We start from the raw sequence: 21,340 nt of genomic DNA, 5'->3' as shown, positions 1-21,340 counted from the left end.
TTTAACTTTCGCGAAGTGGCCACTCACCGCTGTGCGTTAATGGCGCCGTGTTCTAGAAAGTCAATGAGTAAGGAGCCCTTGCAGTCAATGAAAAAGGTGCTCCTAACTTCCCCGGTGCTGGCGTGCCTTTTATTTCGCCTACGCTGCAGAAGTTTCGCTGGGAAGCCCTTACACATCCTGTAGTCCCGATTTCTCCCCATGCGCTTTCCATATTTTCGGAACCCTAAAGAAAGACATTTTTGGCCAATTTCCTTGGGACGAAGAGGAGCACGCCTGAGTACATTAATGGCTCCGTAGGCAACCGAAATCGTTTTTCCGTGAAGGCATTGACCATCTCAGTTCACAGAGTGATAAATGCATTAACAGTTATGGCGGTTACTTTTGAAATAATAAACAGTTTAGTTACGTTTTCCCAATTGTCTCGTTTTCATTTGACTGCCCCTTATACCTTCTTTGACGACGATAGGCAGTTAAAGTAAATTAACACTCTAGAACATATACAATACTGTGCTCTTCATTTATTGTTTGTAACTCGTGACAGAATGTGAAGAATGGCGTCAGTGTCTGCCATGGTACTGTCTCTCATGTTCAGCGGACGAAACCTCCATGCGGCCTCATGCCACTTAATCACAAGTATACGCATCAAATTGCAGGTTATCATACAGGAAAGGTAAGCATTTTTTCTTTCTTTTTGCGAACTGATAAACTAAATGTGCCACTGAGCTCAAAGCCACATCACTTACACGAAATTGAAAAGAATGCTGTGAGTGAAAACCGATCTTGAAGCAAATAAATAAGCAAACCAATGATTTCACGCTCAGTAGACTTGGTCAGCGCGAACTGTCTGAGAAAAAGATAACTGAATTTAAGAAAACTGTAATGTCGGCCTGTATAAGAATGTAACCTGAAACACAAGAGAATTTCCACACTGACATATGGTCCTGGTAAAATAAAGAAACTGACAGAACCTACATGCGCAAAGGAAACAAAACAATCACGTATTATGAATCTCAGCTGCAAAATGAAGTACTGGCAGAAACAGCAATACTCCGCAACAGCTAAAAAAATACTGCTAAAAATTAACTACAGCTGGTCCAGGGATATTGAATTCATAATCTTGACACAGAATGCCAATGAAACACATGACTCAACCTTTAAGTACTGAAATTTCAGTTAGGAAGGAACTTATCAAAGAAAACAATTGTTGTTGTTGTTGCTGTTGTTTTCAGTCCAGAGACTGCTTTGATGCAGCTCTCCATGATACTCTATCCTGCGCAAGCTTCTTCATCTCCCAGTACCTACTGCAACCTACATTCCTCTGAATCTGCTTAGTGTATTCATCTCTTGGTCTTCCTCTACGATTTTTACTCTCCACGCTGCCCTCCAATACTAAATTGGTGATCCCTTAATGCCTCAGAACATGTACTGCCAACCGATCCCTTCTTCTAGTCAAGTTGTGCCGCAAATTTCTCTTCTCCCCAATTCTGTTCAGTACCTCCTCTTTAGTTATGTCATCTATCCATTTAATCTTCAGCATTCTTCTGTAGCACCACATTTCGAAAGCTTATATTCATTTCTTGTCTAAACTATTTATCGTCCACGTTTCACTTGCATACATGGCTCCACTCCATACAAATACTTTCAGAAAACACTTCCTGACACCTAAATCTATACTCGATGTTAGCCGGCCGTGGTGACTGAGCGGTGCTAGGCGCTACAGTCTGGAACTTCGCGACCGCTACGGTCGCAGGATCGAATCCTGCCTAGAGCATGGATGTTGTGTGATGTCCTTAGGTTAGTTAGGTTCTAGAGGACTGATGACCTCAGAAGTTAAGTCCCATAGTGCTCAGAGCCATTTGAACCATTATATTCGATGTTAACAAATTTCTCTTCTTCAGAAACACTTCCCTTGCCATTGCCAGTCTACGTTTTATATCCTCTCTACTTCGGTCATTATCAGTTATTTTGCTCCCCAAACAGCAGAACTCAATTACTACTTTAAGTGTCTCATTTCCTAATCTAATTCCCTCAGCATCACCCGACTTAATTTGACTACATTCCATTATCTTCGCTTTGCTTTTGTTGATCTTCATCTTATATCATCCTTTCAAGACACTATCCATTCCGTTCAACTGCTCTTCCAAGTCCTTTGCTGTCTCTGATAAAATTACGATGTCATCGGCGGCGGACATCAAAGTTTTTATTTCTTCTCCATGGATTTTAATACCTACTCCGAATTTTTCTTTTGTTTTCTTTACTGCTTGCTCAATATACAGATTGAATAACATCGGGGAGAGGCTCTAACCCTGTCTCACTCCCTTCCCAACCACTGCTTCCCTTTCATGCCCCTCGACTCTTATAACTGCCATCTGGTTTCTGTACAAATTGTAAATAGCCTTTCGCTCCCTGTATTTTACCCCTGCCACCTTCAGAATTTGAAAGAGAGTATTCCATTCAACATTGTCAAAATCTTTCTCTAAGTCTACAAGTGCAAGAATCCTAGGTTTGCCTTTCCTTAATCTATCTTCTAAGTTAAGTCGTAGGCTCAGTATTGCCACACGTGTTGCAACATTTCTACGGAATCCCGAGGTCGGCTTCTACCAGTTCTTCCATTCGTCAATAAAGAAATCGTGTTAGTATTTTGCAGCCGTGGCTTATTAAACTGACAGTTCGGTAATTTTCACATCTGTCAACACCTGCTGTCTTTGAGATTGGACTTATATCATTCTTGAAGTCTAAGGGTATTTCGCCTGTCTCATACATCTTGCTCACCAGATGGTGGAGTTTTGTTAGGCCTGGCTCTCCCAAGGCTGTCAGTAGTTCTAATGGAATGTTGTCTACTCGCAGGGCCTTGTTTCGACTGGAGCCGAGCGACCGCTACGGGCGTAGGTTCGAATCCTGCCTCGGGCATGGATGTGTGTGATGTCCTTGGGTTAGTTAGGTTTAATTAGTTCTAAGTTCTGGGCGACTGATGACCTCAGAAGTTAAGTCGCATAGTGCTCAGAGCCAACCTTGTTTCGACTTAGGTCCTTCAGTGCTCTGTCAAACTCTTCACGCGGTATCATATCTCCCATTTCATCTTCATCTACATCCTCTTCCATTTCCGTAATATTGTCCTCAAGTACATCGCCCTTGTATAGACCCTCTGTATACTCCTTCCACGTTTCTGCTTTCCCTTCTTTGCTTAGAACCGGATTTCCATCTGAGCTCTTCATATTCATACAAGTGGTTTTTTTTTTCTCCAAAGGTCTCTTTAATTTTCCTGTAGGCAGTATCTACGTTATCCCTAGCGATACATGGCTCTACATCCTTACATATGTCGTCTAGCATCCCTGCTTAGCCATTTTTCACTCCCTGTCTTATCTCGATTTGGAGACATTTGTATTCCTTTTTGCATGCTTCATTTAATGCATTTTTGTATTTTCTCCTTTCATCAATTAAATTCGATATATCTTCTATTACCCAAGGATTTCTACTATGCCTCATCTTTTTTGCTACTTGATCATCTGCCATCTTCACTATTTCATCTCTTAAAACTACCCATTCTTCTTCTGATGTATTTCTTTCCCCCATTTTTGTCAACCGGTCCCCAATGCTCTCCCTGAAATCCTCTACAACCTCTGGTTCTGTCTGTTTATCCAGGTTCCATCTCCTTAAATTCCCAACTTTTTGCAGTTTCTTCAGTTTTAATCTACAGTTCATAACCAATAGATTGTGGTCCGAGTCCACATCAGACCCTGGAAATGTCTTGCAATCGAAAACCTGGTTCCTAAATCTCTGCCTTACCATTATATAATCTATCTGAAACCTTCCAGTATCTCCAGGCCTCTTCCATGTATACCACCTTCTTTCATGATTATTGAACCAAGTGTTAGCTATGATTTAGTTATGGTCTGTGCAAATTTCTACATCTACATCTACATCTACATCTACATTGATACTCCGCAAGCCACCCAACGGTGTGTGGCGGAGGGCACTTTACGTGCCACTGTCATTACCTCCCTTTCCTGTTCCAGTCGCGTATGGTTCACGGGAAGAACGACTGTCTGAAAGCCTCCGTGCGCGCTCTAATCTCTCTAATTTTACATTCGTGATCTCCTCGGGAGGTATAAGTAGGGGGAAGCAATATATTCTATACCTCATCCAGAAACGCACCCTCTCGAAACCTGGCGAGCAAGCTACACCGCGATGCAGAGCGCCTCTCTTGCAGAGTCTGCCACTTGAGATTATTAAACATCTCCGTAACGCTATCACGGTTACCAAATAACCCTGTGACGAAACGCGCCGCTCTTCTTTGGATCTTCTCTGTCTCCTCCGTCAGACCGATCTGGTACGGATCCCACACTGATGAGCAATACTCAAGTATAGGTCGAACGAGTGTTTTGTAAGCTACCTCCTTTGTTGATGGACTACATTTTCTAAGCACTCTCCCAATGAATCTCAACCTGGTACCCGCCTTACCAACAATTAATTTTATATGATCATTCCACTTCAAATCGTTCCGCACGCATACTCCCAGATATTTTACAGAAGTAACTGCTACCAGTGTTTGTTCCGCTATCATATAATCATACAATAAAGGATCCTTCTTTCTATGTATTCGCAATACATTACATTTGTCTATGTTAAGGGTCAGTTGCCACTCCCTGCACCAAGTGCCTATCCGCTGCAGATCTTCCTGCATTTCGCTACAATTTTCTAATGCTGCAACTTCTCTGTATACTACAGCATCATCCGCGAAAAGCCGCATGGAACTTCCGACACTATCTACTAAGTCATTTATATATATTGTGAAAAGCAATGGTCCCATAACACTCCCCTGTGGCACGCCAGAGGTTACTTTAACGTCTGTAGATGTCTCTCCATTGATAACAACATGCTGTGTTCTGTTTGCTAAAAACTCTTCAATCCAGCCACACAGCTGGTCTGATATTCCGTAGGCTCTTACTTTGTTTATCAGGCGACAGTGCGGAACTGTATCGAACGCCTTCTGGAAGTCAAGAAAAATAGCATCTACCTGGGAGCCTGTATCTAATATTTTCTAGGGCTCTTGAACAAATAAGGCGAGTTGGGTCTCACACGATCGCTGTTTCCGGAATCCATGTTGATTCCTACGTAGTAGATTCTGGGTTTCCAGAAATGACATGATACGCGAGCAAAAAACATGTTCTAAAATTCTACAAGAGATCGACGTAAGAGATATAGGTCTATAGTTTTGCGCATCTGCTCGACGACCCTTCTTGAAGACTGGGACTTCCTGTGCTCTTTTCCAATCATTTGGAACCCTCCGTTCCTCTAGAGACTTGCGGTACACGGCTGTTAGAAGGGGGGCAAGTTCTTTCGCGTACTCTGTGTAGAATCGAATTGGTATCCCGTCAGGTCCAGTGGACTTTCCTCTATTGAGTGATTCCAGTTGCTTTTCTATTCCTTAGACACTTATTTCGATGTCAGCCATTTTTTCGTTTGTGCGAGGATTTAGAGAAGGAACTGCAGTGCGGTCTTCCTCTGTGAAACAGCTTTGGAAAAAGGTGTTTAGTATTTCAGCTTTACGCGTGTCATCCTCTGTTTCAATGCCATCATCATCCCGTAGTGTCTGGATATGCTGTTTCGAGCCACTTACTGATTTTCATTGCTTACCCCCATTCCATATTCACCTACTACGTTTGCTTCTCTTCCTTTTCCTACTACCGAATTCTAGTCACCCATGACTATTAAATTTTCTTCTCCCTTCACTATCTGAATAATTTCTTTTATCTCATCATACATTTCATCAATCTCTTCGTCATCTGCGGAGCTAGCTGGCATCTAAAATTGTACTACTGTGGTAGGAGTGGGTTTCGTATCTATCTTGGCCACAATAATGCGTTCACTGTGCTGTTTGTAGTAGCTTGCGCGTGTTCCTATTTGTTATTCATTATTAAACGTACTACTGCATTACCCCTATTTGATTTTGCATTTATAACTCTGTATTCACCCGACCAGAAGTCTTGTTCCTCCTGCCACCGAACTTCACTAATTTCCGCCGTATCTAACTTTCTTTCCCTTTTTAAATTTTCTAACCTACCTGCCGATTAAGGGATCTGACATTCCACGCTCCGATCCGTAGAACGCCAGTTTTCTTTCTCCTGAGTAGTCCCCGCCCGGAGATCTGAATGGGGGACTATTTTACCTCCGGAATATTTTATCCAAGAAGACGCCATCATCATTTAACCATACAGTAGACTCTAATACGAAAATTCATTTAATCTAATAACTTCCATGGTACAGTAACTTAACCCTGCGGCAAGCGCGCTTAAGATCGTTGCGTCAGCGGTCGCGTGCGGCACTACGTGCCGCCTACATTTAAATACATTAAAATGAGTTTTTTTTTTAATTTTTTGGTGGAATTAATTATTTATTGCTTATAACATCATTCTTAACAGCATCTTTTAATATGATCTGTATACATATATCCAAGGTGAATGGGAAAATTAAATTTGTGAAAGAATATCTGACATACGTTTCCAGGATATTTCCTAAGCGCTACTTTAATAACAAATTCTAAATAAATTATAACCACAGATATGATTCGATTGTTTACCATTGTTAAAGCAAGTTTTACAAAAACGTGTAATATGTATAAAAACTTTGTAGCAATAATAAAGAATAAGGCAGTCAGTAAATACATATCAAGAATCACAGAGAGAAGCTCTGCAATCATTATATGTGACAACATTGTGGCAATGTTGCTTGAAAACGAATCTTTTGCAGCTATTGCAAGTGAGAGTAGTTTTTTTTTTTACCACCACAAAGATGGCACCTTCCACACCTTCTTTCAGTCTCATCGTGATTGGCGGGAATTGATTGATGAGGTGACTGAAATCCTTGAATATCTCGTGGTAGAGTTGAGAGCTGAGCCCTTTCTTTCAAATGGCAGTCCATCAGAGCCAAGGCCAGGTTTTTTAGGTAGGTTCTTCTTCTGAATCTTTTCTCTGGATTGTTTGCAAAAAACAAGACCTGGAAATTTATCCCAGCACTATCCAGATAGCGAAAAAACAATGCTAACGGCCATCTTCTTGTGGTCCTTTGTGTAGAGTAGGATGAACACACATAATCCACAGTATCGACTCCACCTTTTGCATTGTAGTCCAAATTTACAACAGACTTGCCTGTAGCGGTGTCGATTTCAGCAGTTTCATGCATTGACGACAGGAAAAGCACAGCCTTGTTCCTTTTTGTTTAGCATGAAGTAAGACAGAAGTCATCTTGAAATCTGAAAAGACAATTTCCAATTTCTCGCGATCTGTTGGGCAAAAATTCCGGAGGAATTTCCTTCTTGTTCTTTTTCAATGTGTCAATAAATGTTAGCGCATTTTCTAAAAGATGCTGGGCTACAGGGTAACTACTGTAATAGTTGTCCTTAGTTATATTCCTGAGAGTTCCCTTGATTGGCTCAACCAGTCTCTTCACAATATCCATTGGCTGGTTAGATGCAACATATGGTCCAGGATTCCGCCTGCCGCAGTATACTTCAAAATAAAAAGTATAAAATGTCTTGCTATCGCACAATGCATACAACTTCAATCCATACTTAGCGGGATTATTGGGCATGTACTAAACAAAACCACAACATCCGCGAAATGGGAAAAGCATTTCGTCTATGGTTGTGAACTCCCCTGGACTGTAGTTATTTCTGCAGTTGTTCAGAAATGCTGAGTGGAGATTGCGGATGGCAGCAAGTTTACTAGTTGCTAGTCGCTCTTTTCTTGTAGAAGTATCGTCAAACCTGAGTAACCGGAGCAAGAACAGAAAGCGCTTGTAGCTAAATGCTGCCCTTGGAATAATCATTCCTGTTCCATTTGATGCCCACAGCTCTAAGACATTTGTGCGTCCTCGTTTTTGTACAGCAATGAGAAACAGTGCTCCTAAAAGAGCCGTTATTTCAGAAGCAGAGGTAGTTTTGCAATCTCTAGCCCTTGAGTAAGTCAGAGATGATCTGTTGTTATTTACGTACTTGTTTGTGTTTGCAACGACATAATCAATTATCTCAGGATCAAACTATTTGAGAAAACTTTCAATTTCAGTTTTAGCTTCTCTACCATTGCGTTTCGGGCCATGAAGGACTTTGATTATATTCTTACGTTTTGGTTTCCCTGGTAGTCCTAACGTATTATTTATGCACAAAGTTTCTTGGTCCTAATCAATATAAAAATGGCAGTCATCATGTGGCATTCCTTTCACTTCATTCCCGTCAACGAATGACTGCTCAGATTCGCTGGAATGATCTGCAGTTTCAATTATTTCTGCCTCCTCATCGCTGTCAGAGAAATTTGCGTAATCTTCTTCGTCAGATGATTGCAGAAGAAGACGCTCAATTTCTTCTGGTGTTAGTCCTTTTCATTGTGCGGACCTGGGAGACAGTAAAATAATTCTAATACCAAAGCAGTGTTAATAACTAAATCATCATTCACCCACAGAGTTGTAAAACAAAGCTTCTAATCATCAAAACATTCGACAGAGGTACGGCTACATGTACTTACATTACCGGGCGCGTGCGGTACGCAGTGCCGTCTCGGTGCAGTCGTCCACTTCACAGGTGAGTCACAGCTGTTAATGGTGGGTACAATGACGGCGCAGTAACGCAGTTTGGCGCGTGACTAAACAATCGAAGCATATCTAGCACCTCTGTTGTGTGCTCGGCGCGCTGACGTAATTATTTAACGAAAACAAAATTGGCGGCACTGTATGCCACCACGCGCCCGCCGCAGGGTTAAGTAAGAAGATCAATCAATAGAATTAATTATTAAAAACTCGACTGTGACGCGGGTGAAGTGGACCAACAGTTCAAGTCCGCAAAAATAAAATTAAACTTTTTACCTCATCAAATAATACCTTGTCCTTCATTGTGGAATCTTTTTTTGTTCGTATGCAGCCCAACCATAGTTCTAAGTCATCATTCCTCTTCATAATAAATCTGCAACTCGCATAGTTCCAAAAGTGCATCCATGCATTACACTGTCCACTCAACGAACCCCCACCTGCTGCACACCGCAGCTCTCCAATACTGACTGTCAAAGATTATACGACACCACAATGCTATCGTAGTAGACACTTATACTGTTGCCTAACAACTGTTTCTCTGACCACAATTCTCCAAATATATTGTTTTCCTTTATAAATATTAACACATCCAATAACACCATCAAAATATAGCCATCTTACAACTGTCTCTCATATTCAGCGGACAAAAACCTCCATGCAGCCTTGTGGCTCTTGATCACAAGTATTCGCGTGAAACTCCAGGTTGTCATACCGGAAAGGAACGCTACTGCGTGAGGCAGGACAGTGAGCGAACTCCGATTGAAGCTTGTGTTTCTGCACATCTTTGATCACGTAACGGAATTAACAAGTAAAAAGTGTGTGTGTCTACAGGAGCGATAAGAAAATGTGCTTGTCAATGACGCAGCATCTGGAGACGCAGGTGTATGTCGCCTTTGCGTCACAGTTGCTGCTGTTGGTCAGCCCGCGAGTATAAAAGGAGACACAAGAGGCAGACGAGGCTCGCTGGCTCCCGGCCACGCGTGAGACAACTGATGTGCCGGGCTTCCCCACGTGACGCATGCGCAATGGGCACACTACTTGGCACGGAATCTCAGGCGTGTCACGCGGTTCTCGCTCCCATCGCACGCGAGCCAAGTACACGCCCAACGGGCCATCGAATTTGCTCATCTTTCTTACACCTTGTAATACATACACTGACGGAAAAATATTACTAACCTGGAAAGACGACTTCGATTTTAATCTGATGACGGGCTATGCCACCTAGGGGATAATAGATGCACTGATAATACGAGGGTAAAACAAAAGTAAGGTCTATTTTTTAATAAGTACATAGACCTGTTCATTTCTACAATGGCTTACATCAGTTTAAAGCTTAAAAAATTAAGCTATTTTTCGACATAATCACCATTTCTGTCGATGCATTTTTGTAGACGCTATAATGGTCGCCTAGTATTAGATATTACTATAATCGCACTATTTCACTCCCATTTACGGAGCTTGTTAGCACTTGATGTTAGGTTGGCGCCATTAAAATGCATTGTGGTAATCGCTGCTGCTTGCTGGATCGCTGCTGTGTCTCGATGCTGATGCTGGCTCTAAATCTGGTTGTCTAGGAGTAAAACGATGAGGTCCCGTGTTTTTGATGTGCTTTTGATGATAATTAATGAGCGAAACCAACAAATATTTAAACTTCAAATATTTATTACTCTGGTGGCCATCTTAATTCCACTGTCCACCAAAGACAATGACACAACACAAAGTAGCACTTCTTTTACATGTTCTTTGCAATGTTTATCCACCTCGAAAAATAACACACATACACTTTACCAAAGTGACATTCAGACTCCGCTCCCGACACTTCTTGCTGCTTGTATTTATAACCTTGTCAAAGAACTACTAAAAAGAGATATAGTTCATAAGTCACATGTACATCTGTTATCGTAATTTGTGCAGAAAAGTTATTAATTTATATTGAGTGACATAATTTAACAGGTTATTAAAATGACAGATTTGTTGACTTGACAGAATAGTTCTTTGTTACAAAACGGCCGTTTTTTTAGAAGTTTGTCAATTGACTTCTCTAATTTGCATAAATAAGTAAATAACATGAATTATTAAGAATTACATTGGTTTTCGTCTAAAATAGGAGTGTTTACGTGAATACTGAGTGAAAACGGTCCTAGTGAACAAATAGATTTCACTGGGTGATTTTTATTTAAGGAGATCCAAAATACGTAAGTTGGCCACTATATTTCGTACTTCATATTAATTATTTAAGATGAACTTAGTGTTTTTACATGATGACATTAGCTGTATCAGTGATCAAGTGATATTAACTTTTGTGTGGGTCAGTTATTCAGTATAATTTAATGTGTTGACTGTTCATGGAGACATGTTATGCAATCATTGTTAACATACACAGCAACTTTTCTATAATCATAAATACTCGATAAACTGTTTGAATTTGGAGGGTATCGCATACTTCGGTAAAGTAAAGCCTTTAATAGGTTCCGTTACAAGGCTGTGGCAGTTTTTGTATGCCCATGTCGTACCAGCTCGCCGCCATTCTGTTCAGAAAGTTACGAACCTCTTCTTTCACCTCGTGGTCGGAGCTGAATCGCTTTCCGGCCAAATGTTCTTTTAACCTAGGTAACAAATGATAGTCACTCGGCGCCAAGTCAGGACTAAAGGGTGGGTGGGTGATTATGTTCCACTGAAACTGTTACAGGAGAGCAACAGTTTGCCGAGCGATGGGTGGGCGAGCATTGTCATGGAGAATGTGTACGCCCTTACTCAACATTCCTCTTCTCCGGTTCTGAATTGCCCGTTTGAGTTTTTTCAGAGTCTCACAATACCTGTCAGCGTTAATTGTGGTCCCGGCGGGCATAAAGTCGACCAACAATAGCCCTTTCCGAACCCAAAAAACCGTTGTCATGACTTTACCGGCAGACTGTGTTTGTTTGAATTTCCGCAGCTTTGGCGAGAAGGATGCCGCCACTGGCGTGATTGTTGCTTGGTCTCAGGTGTAAAGTGGTATGCCGAAGTTTCTTCACCCGTGACAGTTGAGTCCAGAAAGTTGTCTTGTTCGGCTGCAAGGCTTTGAAGAAATGAACGGGAAGCATAAACTCATTCAGCATGCGTGGTACCCATCTTGCGCACACCTTCCAGTAGTTCAATGTTTCCGTTAAAATTCTGTCAGCGGTGCTTCGGGAAACCTCAGGAACCAACGTGCAGAGCTCATCCAGGGTGATCCGCCGATCTTCACGCATGCTTTGCTCAACCTTCAACACTGTCTCCTCACAAAATGGCGGTCTCCCGCTCCTTTGTTCGTCGTAAATTCCGGTCCGACCAGCTACAAACTCTCTACACCACTTACGAACATTTTTTATATCCATGCACGACTCACCACACACTTCCGTCAATTGGCGATGGATTTCAATCGGCGCAGTGCCCTTTCCGTTCAAAAACCGAATAACTGCGCGCAATCGCACTTGGTGGTAACATCCAACGAGAGCTCCATTCTCAACGACTGCCAAGCCAAGACTGAGCGCCTCAGCGCGGCGTGCGCGTGTTTACACACAGCGCGTGAAGCACTCTTCATAACCGTGTGACCAACTGCCACACAAACAGAGTTCTGTACTAACAAAAAAAAAAAAAAAAAAAAATAGGAGACCTTACTTTTGGGATTACCCTCGTAGTTTCAACGTCATCCGTCAACAGATAGCGTAGTGGCATGGCTACCAGAGCGCCATCTACATCTACATCCATACTCCGCAAGCCACCTGACGGTGTGTGGCGGAGGGTACCTTGAGTACCTCTATCGGTTCTCCCTTCTATTCCAGTCTCGTATTGTTCGTGGAAAGAAGGATTGTCGGTAAGCCTGCGTGTGGGCTCTAATCTCTCTGATTTTATCCTCATGGTCTCTTCTTGAGATATACGTAGAAGGGAGCAATATACTGCTTGACTCCTCGGTGAAGGTATGTTCTCGAAATTTCAACAAAAGCCCGTACCGAGCTACTGAGCGTCTCTCCTGCAGAGTCTTCCACTGGAGTTCATATATCATCTCCGTAACGCTTGCGCGATTACTAAATGATCCTGTAAGGAAGCGCGCTGCTCTCCATTGGATCTTCTCTATCTCCTCTATCAACCCTATTTGGTACGGATTCCACACTGGTGAGCAGTATTCAAGCAGTAGGCGAACAAGCGTACTGTAACCTACTTCCTTTGTTTTCGGATTGCATTTCCTTAGGATTCTTCCAATCAATCTCAGTCTGGCATCTACTTTACTGACGATCAACTTTATATGATCAGTCCATTTTAAATCACTCCTAATGCCTACTCCCAGATAATTTATGGAATTAACTGCTCCCAGTTGCTGCCCTGCTATATTGTAGCTAAATGATAAAGGATCTTTCTTTCTATGTGTTCGCAGCACATTACGATTGTCTACATTGAGATTCAATTGCCATTCCACCATGCGTCAATTCGTTGCAGATCCTCCTGCATTTCAGTACAATTTTCCATTGTTACGACCTCTCGATATACTACAGCATCATCCTCAAAAAGCCTCAGTGAACTTCCGATGTCATCCACAAGGTCATTTATGTATACTGTGAATAGCAACGGTCCTATGACACTCCCCTACGGCACACCTGAAATCACTCTTACTTCGGAAGACTTCTCTCCATTGAGAATGACATGCTGCGTTCTGTTATCTAGGAACTCTGTAATCCAATCACACAATTGGTCTGATAGTCCATATGCTCTTACTTTGTTCATTAAACGACTGTGGGGAACTGTATCGAACGCCTTGCGGAAGTCAAGAAACACGGCATCTACCTGTGAACCCGTGTCTATGGCCCTCTGAGTCTCGCGGACGAATAGCGCGAGCTGGGTTTCACGCGATCGTCATTTTCGAAACCCATGCTGATTCCTACAGAGTAGATTTCTAGTCTCCAGAGAAGTCGTTATACTCGAATATAATACGTGTTCCAAAATTCCACAAGTGATCGACGTTAGAGATATAGGTCTATAGTTCTGTGTCTACCTGTTAATAGCGAAAGCGCACAGCCAGAAGGCTCTCAGTGTTGTGCAAACGTGACAAGAAAGCTGGAAACCACGCCACAGAGACGCACTCAAGCTTCCTGCAGCCAACTGAGTGAGTCTGGAAGTGGTAAAATTGTGGCCTTCCGAGGGACGAGATATCCCTTTGGAGAACTGGCACACAAGTGTGGCGGGCTGCGTCAGTTGCGCGACGATGCTAATATCTGTGGTCACATGAACATTCTCACATTTGTACATGAGGTAATGGACGTCCACGCAGCACAGACGCTCGCCAGGATCGTTGTACTGTAAGGACAACATTGGGAGATAGCTCAGACGTGTCAACACGAACTGTTGCAAGCTGGTTACCTGCAGTGGCAGTACTGGCACGCACACCCGTAGCCGATCTTGCACTCACGCCACTGCTTTCAAAAAATGGTTCAAATGGCTCTGAGCACTATGACACTTAACATCTGTGGTCATCAGTCCCCTAAGACTTAAAACTACTTAAACCTGACTAACCTAAGGACACCACACACATCCATGCCCGAGGCAGGATTCGAACCTGCGACCGTAGCGGTCACGTGGTTCCAGACTGAAGCGCCTAGAACCGCACGGCCATGCCGGCCGGCGCCACTGCTTTAACGTGCAAGACTCGAGTGGTGTCTTCAGGGGATTACTTGGAAGGTGGAATGGCGCCCCGTGGTCTTCAGCGATGAAAGCAGATTCTGCCTGCGATCAATTGATTGTCGTTTGCATGCACGATGTAGACCTGTTGAGCACTGTGACGTAGAGTGCATTCGTCCGAGACGCACTGACCCCGTTCACTCTTTCATGCACCGGATCCAACGCTCTCTTCAGCAGCTGGCGGACGACGGTTCTCCGGTTACCTTTATGTGGGTTCCTGGCCATGTCGGTATCCCTGGGAACGAAGCTGCAGATGCCGCCGCCCAGGCTGCGGTCCTCCAGCCTCGGACAGCTTCTTGTTGTGTGCCTTCATCTGATTTTAGCAGGGTCATTTGTCAGCGCATTTTATCGCTGTGGCATGCCGATTGGTCTACACTTAGTGAAAACAAGCTTCGGGCCTTGAAACCTCTTCCCACGGCTTGGACGACCTCTTCACGCCCTTCTCGGCGGGAGGAGGTCGTTTTGGCCCGGTTACGGATTGGACACTGCCGGTTCACCCATCGCCATCTGCTGACGGCTGCGCCGGCGCCGTTCTGCCCATGTGGGCAATTGCTGACGGTACACCACATTTTAACGTCCTGTCCGAATTTTAATACACTGCGCGTTGATCTTGGCCTGCCATGTACTCTGGATGCCATTTTAGCGGATGACCCAGGAGCAGCTGCTCGCGTTCTTCGTTTTATCCACTTGACAAACCTGTCAAAGGACATTTGATTATGCTGTTTTCTTTTAATCCCATGCCTGTTAATATGCCTTTTATAGTGTTGTCCCTTTTAGTTGCTGTTTTAACCTTGTGCCTCGCAGTGCATTCCTAAGTTAGTCTGAGCGCTAATGACCATTGTAGTTGTGCGCCCTAAAACCACATAAAAAAAAAGAGCACTGGCCTCATCCAGGCCCCTCTTGTCTCGCGTGCGATGAGATACAACTTTCACCATTAGTGTTTTGGAGAGGACGCTAACCAGCACTTGGTATGTACAGAATGTTGTCAGAACCGTTATTTTGCCGTTGTTGCAACAGGAAGGTGATGTGTTGTTCCAACACGACAATGCTCCCACACACACCGCCCGGGAAAGTCCATATGTTCTGTAAGATGTGCAGAAACTTTCCTGGCTAGCACGCACTCTATCCTACAGCAGCAGCTGTAGGATAATGATGTATGGAGAATAACATTCCTAAAGTGGACTGGCCTGTCCATAGTCCCGAACTCACCCAATGAAACACCTTTGCAATGAGTTAGAACGGCTTCAGGCTCCAGCAACTAACATCACTATCCTCTCTGGTTTCTGTTCTTGAGGAACAAGGGGCTACTATTCGTCCACAGACACTCAGACATATCATTAAAAGTGTCCCCAGCACAGTTCAAGCTGCCATAAAGGCGAACGGTGGACACTAACGTCCACTAATTGGTTTCCGGATACTTTGCATCAGAGTTTGTACTCTGGTGCAGGCTCGGCTCGTGGTTTCTACTCTGGGGAAGACTGTGACATTTACCTAACAGCAGTATGGTGCCAGGGCTCTCTAGAAAGTTCACTGACTGCATCTCCTTTCCTTTACATAATCACCTACGAAACGACAACAAAAGATGACTCCAAGATAAGAACTGTAGGTAAGCACATTTTAGAGCCGCCACTAATTCCTCGACACTTTATCACCACAAACTGTACTGAAAATGATGCCTGTTTGGCGTTTTAGAGAGAATTTTAATGCGTTGTGTATTAGTTTCACTGCGTACTTAATGTTTTTCGTGTTTTCAGTTGAGAACGTGTTTAATGTTTTGCATAATTATGGTTCACTCCGTAGCGCTTATGAGTTTGTGGGACGAAACATTGATATTTCGTGACGTCATGCGTCCTGTGTAGTGATTGGCTGACAGAAGTAAACTGAGAAGCCCCCCTTTCGATTTAACTATATGCGTAGCTAACATGTCGTATTTGTTGGTTTCTGGTACTTATACTTGCGTATTACGAAAATATGCAGTTTAAGTGATACACCACATTATGGATTTATCCTAGACGTGTCATTTTTAGCAAGGTTTGTTGGGCTCAAGCGCCAGAAATCTGTTGTCAATGGCTAAATACGTTACTGTACATTGCCCTATTGAAATTATCTAAAATAGAATTCTTTGCCTGGATTTGCACGCTTTTGTTTCCGACTGTGTTTAGATCGGGCGTGAGCGCACCGAGTTCGTGCTTATGCTACAGTTATTCCAAGAAGATAAAAACTCACAAGAACTGAAGCACAGTACACTCACAGAAAGCTTGCTAATAACGTACTTTATCCCACTAAAGCTGTCAGCAAGGAAGGAAATTTTTAGCAACTAAAGGTAACAAATAATGTGTTGCGCTTTTATGTTCTCTAACCATTCGTGAAACTCTCGCTAGATGGTACCGCTTGTGCAACCATATTCTAGTGCACTGTACCGAGACATTTACAAACTTAGCATGCCTTTCCAGTAACAGGTGAAATTGCTAATAACAGAAACAAAGAAACCATCTTCAACACTGAAACTTCCTGGCAGATTTAAACTGTGTGTCGGACCGAGACTCGAACTCGGGACCTTTGCCATTCGCTGGCTGATCCTTCCACTCAGTTTTTTTTTTTTTTTTTTTTTTTTTATTATTACAGTGGCCAACGGGCTCTCTGACCGAACACGCTGAGCTATCGTGCCGGCTTGCGACTTGCGGTTCAATGATGAAAATGATGAAGAAGGACACACAACACGCAGTCCCCTGCGTGGCAGGCGGAAACGCTACCACTACGCTACAGAGGCGGACTCTGTTTGTTCGCTTTTGTTCGATGCATCTGCTCGAGGCGGACGTTAAATAAGAAGATGATAAACGTTTGTACTGAAAGATACAGTTAATAGCCTAGTACAGAGGCACTATAATGTTTGGGTTACTTTGAAGGTGGTTAGTTGAGAGCACAACAGCCCTCGTTTCCTACCTATACCTATATGATTGTGTATTACTATTGTCCAGTATGATGTTCCATCGATGTGTCATGTAGTTCCCACTGTGAGACTGTTCGAGTTAGCATTATAAGCAGAAGACAATAAACATTTTATGCTGCAACATGAACTTAATGTCCTAGTACGACGGGTCGTTATAATTTTTACCTGACTTTGGTATCCGTTCTAGTGGAACTAGGACCGATTTCTGAATCTAGATGTGGGAATAAGATTTTTTCTTTAAATTTGGTACAAAGTCAAACTCTTCTCATCAAGAAATGCATATTATGCCATATGTTACATCAGTCGTGTTAGTAAGTGAGTTGCAAGTAATTTGATAAGTAATACAATTTAGATGTGGAAATATTTAACTTAATGGTCCATTGTGCTTGCAAATTGTGGTACAGTTATCGAACTTTAGTTGTCGACAAGTGGTCCTTAAACTGCAAATCTTATCAGTACTGCTACTCTGTCAGCCAAGTGTATTTTTTAAAAAAATCGCATACAACAATTAAGTTTTGACAGCAACTGTAGTTTGGAACAAAAGCAGAATTTTTGTTTGCAATCAGTGACCTGTAATTATACCTACTAGTACATATTACAATAAGTAACCTGAACTTGTGATAATGAACACAGGCTGAAATAATTAATTAAAATTTGTACTAAGGCCGAGATTCGAACCCGTGTCTTCTGGTCACGAGGCAGATGCACTAACCACTACACGGTCCTGGCACTGCGAATAGCATAGGTGCATGGGGTTATCCTAGAATGTCTCCCATGCGAATACAATTTCAGTCCCACCTCAGCCCATCTTCATGCTCCCCTTCTTAACTCTTATCAGTATTGCAGCAGCACTCCAACATTGGAATAACACCTTTCGTGTGAGTGAGCGTGTATATATATATATATATATATATATATATATATATATATATATGTGTGTGTGTGTGTGTGTGTGTGTGTGTGTGTGTGTGTGTGTGTGTGTGTGTGTTTGTGCGTGTGCATTTGTGTGTATGTGTGTGCACTTACATGATTTTTGAAAGATCATTTGGATAATTTTGAACATGATAGGCTACAAATTGATTAGCTGTTTCGTTTTATTGTCCCTCTCGGTAAAATACTGCACTGTGATTAGCTGTTTCATTTTAAGTAATGCTATTTTTTAAAAAAAATTACCCGTCAGATCATTGTTGCATTTTTTAAATTTCCTGCCATTGCCATCTTGGATTTTCAAATTTCTTACCACTGTGATGTTGATGATGCCATGCATTTGAACCTGGCATGTAGCTAACCTACACTAGCACTTGCACTTTTCAAGGTCATTTAAGTGCAGCTATACCCTTGCGACTAACAGCCACAGGAGAGAGCTGAACAAACACCTCAAACAATTATTCAGGTGAAGGAAGACAGCGCTGGGATCTCGATGCTTCATGTACTGGTTGCACACTTTCATGCACAAAGTGCAGCATTTCCATTAGCAGACTTAAAAAATGCGCCAGAAACGAACGTAGTGGCCACTGGACATCCTATGCAGTCACTCTTCCTTTTCTGTCCATTTCTGTTATATCAGATCCATAGTCAGATGGATCAGTAGAATCTTCAACCACTCTTTGTACTGACGTAGAACGATCATCATCAATGAAATTACAATAAGATCTATATCTATACTTCGCAATCCAAGCACCTTACCTAGGGCAGGAGGCTACCTCTGTTACCTCAATCTTTTCCTCTCTTCCCTGTTCTATTTGAGAGTGGCCTTTAAGGAGACTGACCGTCGATAAACGTCTATATGAGCTCTAATTTCTTTGACTTTCGCTATAAGTAATGCTTTGCCTGACTTTAAGATCTGTCAATTTATTGAAGAATTTAACAAAAAATTAATAGCGATTAAATGACGATTTTGCATAAAATTTGGTTAGTTGTATTGAAGCAAGTAGTACACACCATGATGACAGAGGGATCGTTGACGTAGTGATGCTTGAAAAAATTCCAGGAAGGAGGGAAGTGATGAGGGGTTCTTAATGGTCCTGAGACGTCTGCTGCTTCGCTTTAATGTTGAGAATCTGTGAAGGATATTAACGATGGGAAGTGAGATGTGGACCAAATTCTGATTTGAAGATGTGGATAAGGAACAGATCAGTGTGAGGGACAGTGTTTGAGTGTAGTGGCGCTACTGAGTTCAAGGATCGGTAGCTGGTAATTTTGACGATTTTCATAACCGAGGAAAACGCTGGTCTCAACGTCCATCAACTACCATAAACTGTAAACTTTGCCGTAGGATTTGACAGTATAACATAGCTTTGTTTTAGTGTGGTGCAGAGTAATATTTATGTCTTATTCTCTTTCCAGAGACCGCAGGTATTATCTGTGAGCAGCAATGGCTACGCAACGGAGGCGACATTTGACACGAAGGTACGTTCCACACACAACAAATAACGAACTTACTACTTTTAGAACTTTTCCAATGCTGGAGCATGTCGTCTAGAAATCATTTAATTTCATGTGCTACGCCTATTTTCGAAATCGAACTGCATCAGACGATCGCTCACGGGACAAAATGGCTACTTTACTTATGTGTCTCATATTTGTAATTTGTATATATACATTAATTTTAACTGGTATGATGATAGATCATTATATGTTAAACATCCATTAATAATTCAGAGCCTTTTGCTAGTGCGAAAGATACGCTTTGTATGTCTAGAAATTTATCTGTACAGAACTGCTTCTGAATGAGTTCTACAATCTTTGACACAGTTTTTGTGACAGAAGGGCGTATGCCACTTCGGTCAGACTCTACGCTTGCCCCCATTAACATGTTACCTTACATGTGGGTTGGATGTTTTCTTGCAGTCTGTGGTTTTGATACAGGGGTTCTTTAGCATTGGTCTGGATCAGTAGTCGCCAAACTTACGAAACTTCTGAGCTACCATACCGGTTTTAAATTCTAATATTAGCTATCAAAAGATACTAGGACAGAAATAATAACTTTTAAAAATCTTGCAATTGTTTACGTCTATATTCTTACATTTCTAACAAATATGAAATGAATTTTTAGTAACCAGTATATGAAAAAATAAACTGAATTCGAATTGCACATAATAAAGTAATTGAAGCGTAGTTAGTAACAAATTACAAATGTAAGAACAGATTTTTATCATACATTACCTTCAGTGAGAAGGCTGGCATTCTTTTATGTCATCAACAAGTTTTTTAATGTTGGAGGAGTAGGTACTGGGTGCGCGGGAGAAACAAGCAATTGTCGTGAGCGCGGTCTGAGCTCAATGGGGCCAACCTGAGCGTTACCACGATCTCTCAAAACTGTTCCCACGAGCTACTAGGAGCTCTGGATCGACGATTTGACGATCACAGGTGTAGATGCAGTTGTATTGCTCTGAAACACGTCCAGTAACTGATGTTTTGTACGTATAGTTGATATGACGTATGTCGTATAGATATATGACGGTTATATTTGTATGTGAACGCTAGGCCTAATTATGGTCTTCTTTACTGTATATATCTACCTGAGGAACGGCTTGTCGTCTGATCGAAAGTGGTTGTTTGTAATAGAATGATGTACATCTGTTATGATAATCATGACTTTTCGAAAGCATTTCGATGCTATCTCTTGGGAAGCCATCGTACAACTGCATGCGAAACAGTACTAAAATTACTACGCACCACTTGTCTAAGATGTGTGATTTGTTTAACACATTATATTTCGGGGCTACATTCTCTCATTATCAAGTTATATAAAAGAAACAAACACAAATCATTATTTCGCATTACAACAGACAGTAAACCTATCTACACTGCCTGTGCACTAGTATCACCTACAGTAAACTTCATCTACCATTAGGCACAGAAAAAATAAGAAGCAAGTACCAAACAAGCATTGTTAAACATACAAGACTTTTCCTTGTGCATTACACTATCATAAAGCTCAATTCATTAACTGAAGATAACTACCCCCGGCTACCAAATGGTGACCTATCTTGCTCCGTATATCTCATAAGCCCGAACGATGCTACAGTTTGAACAATTGTGTGTCAACTCACATCAAATCCTAACCTCACAATGGTGCTACTAGCACCGCTCTTATGCGACTGCCGCGAAATTTGA

The 21,340-nt window shown here is 42.2% G+C and overlaps 1 protein-coding gene across 1 annotated transcript in view; it reads left to right on the top strand.

Annotated features, from left to right (window-relative positions):
- Positions 1 to 21,340, top strand: part of LOC126474040 (pyruvate dehydrogenase E1 component subunit alpha, mitochondrial-like) — a 121,258-nt gene that overhangs the window by 31,501 nt on the left and 68,417 nt on the right. Inside the window, exon 2 of the mRNA XM_050101452.1 lies at positions 19,568 to 19,630. Within this exon, the coding sequence (XP_049957409.1) occupies positions 19,568 to 19,630 (63 nt within the window). The remainder of the gene's footprint in view (positions 1 to 19,567; positions 19,631 to 21,340) is intronic.

Source organism: Schistocerca serialis, chromosome 4, assembly GCF_023864345.2.
Source record: "Schistocerca serialis cubense isolate TAMUIC-IGC-003099 chromosome 4, iqSchSeri2.2, whole genome shotgun sequence".
In the NCBI taxonomy this organism is placed as follows: Eukaryota; Metazoa; Arthropoda; class Insecta; order Orthoptera; family Acrididae; genus Schistocerca; species Schistocerca serialis.
This window is presented reverse-complemented; position numbering and strand designations above follow the sequence as displayed.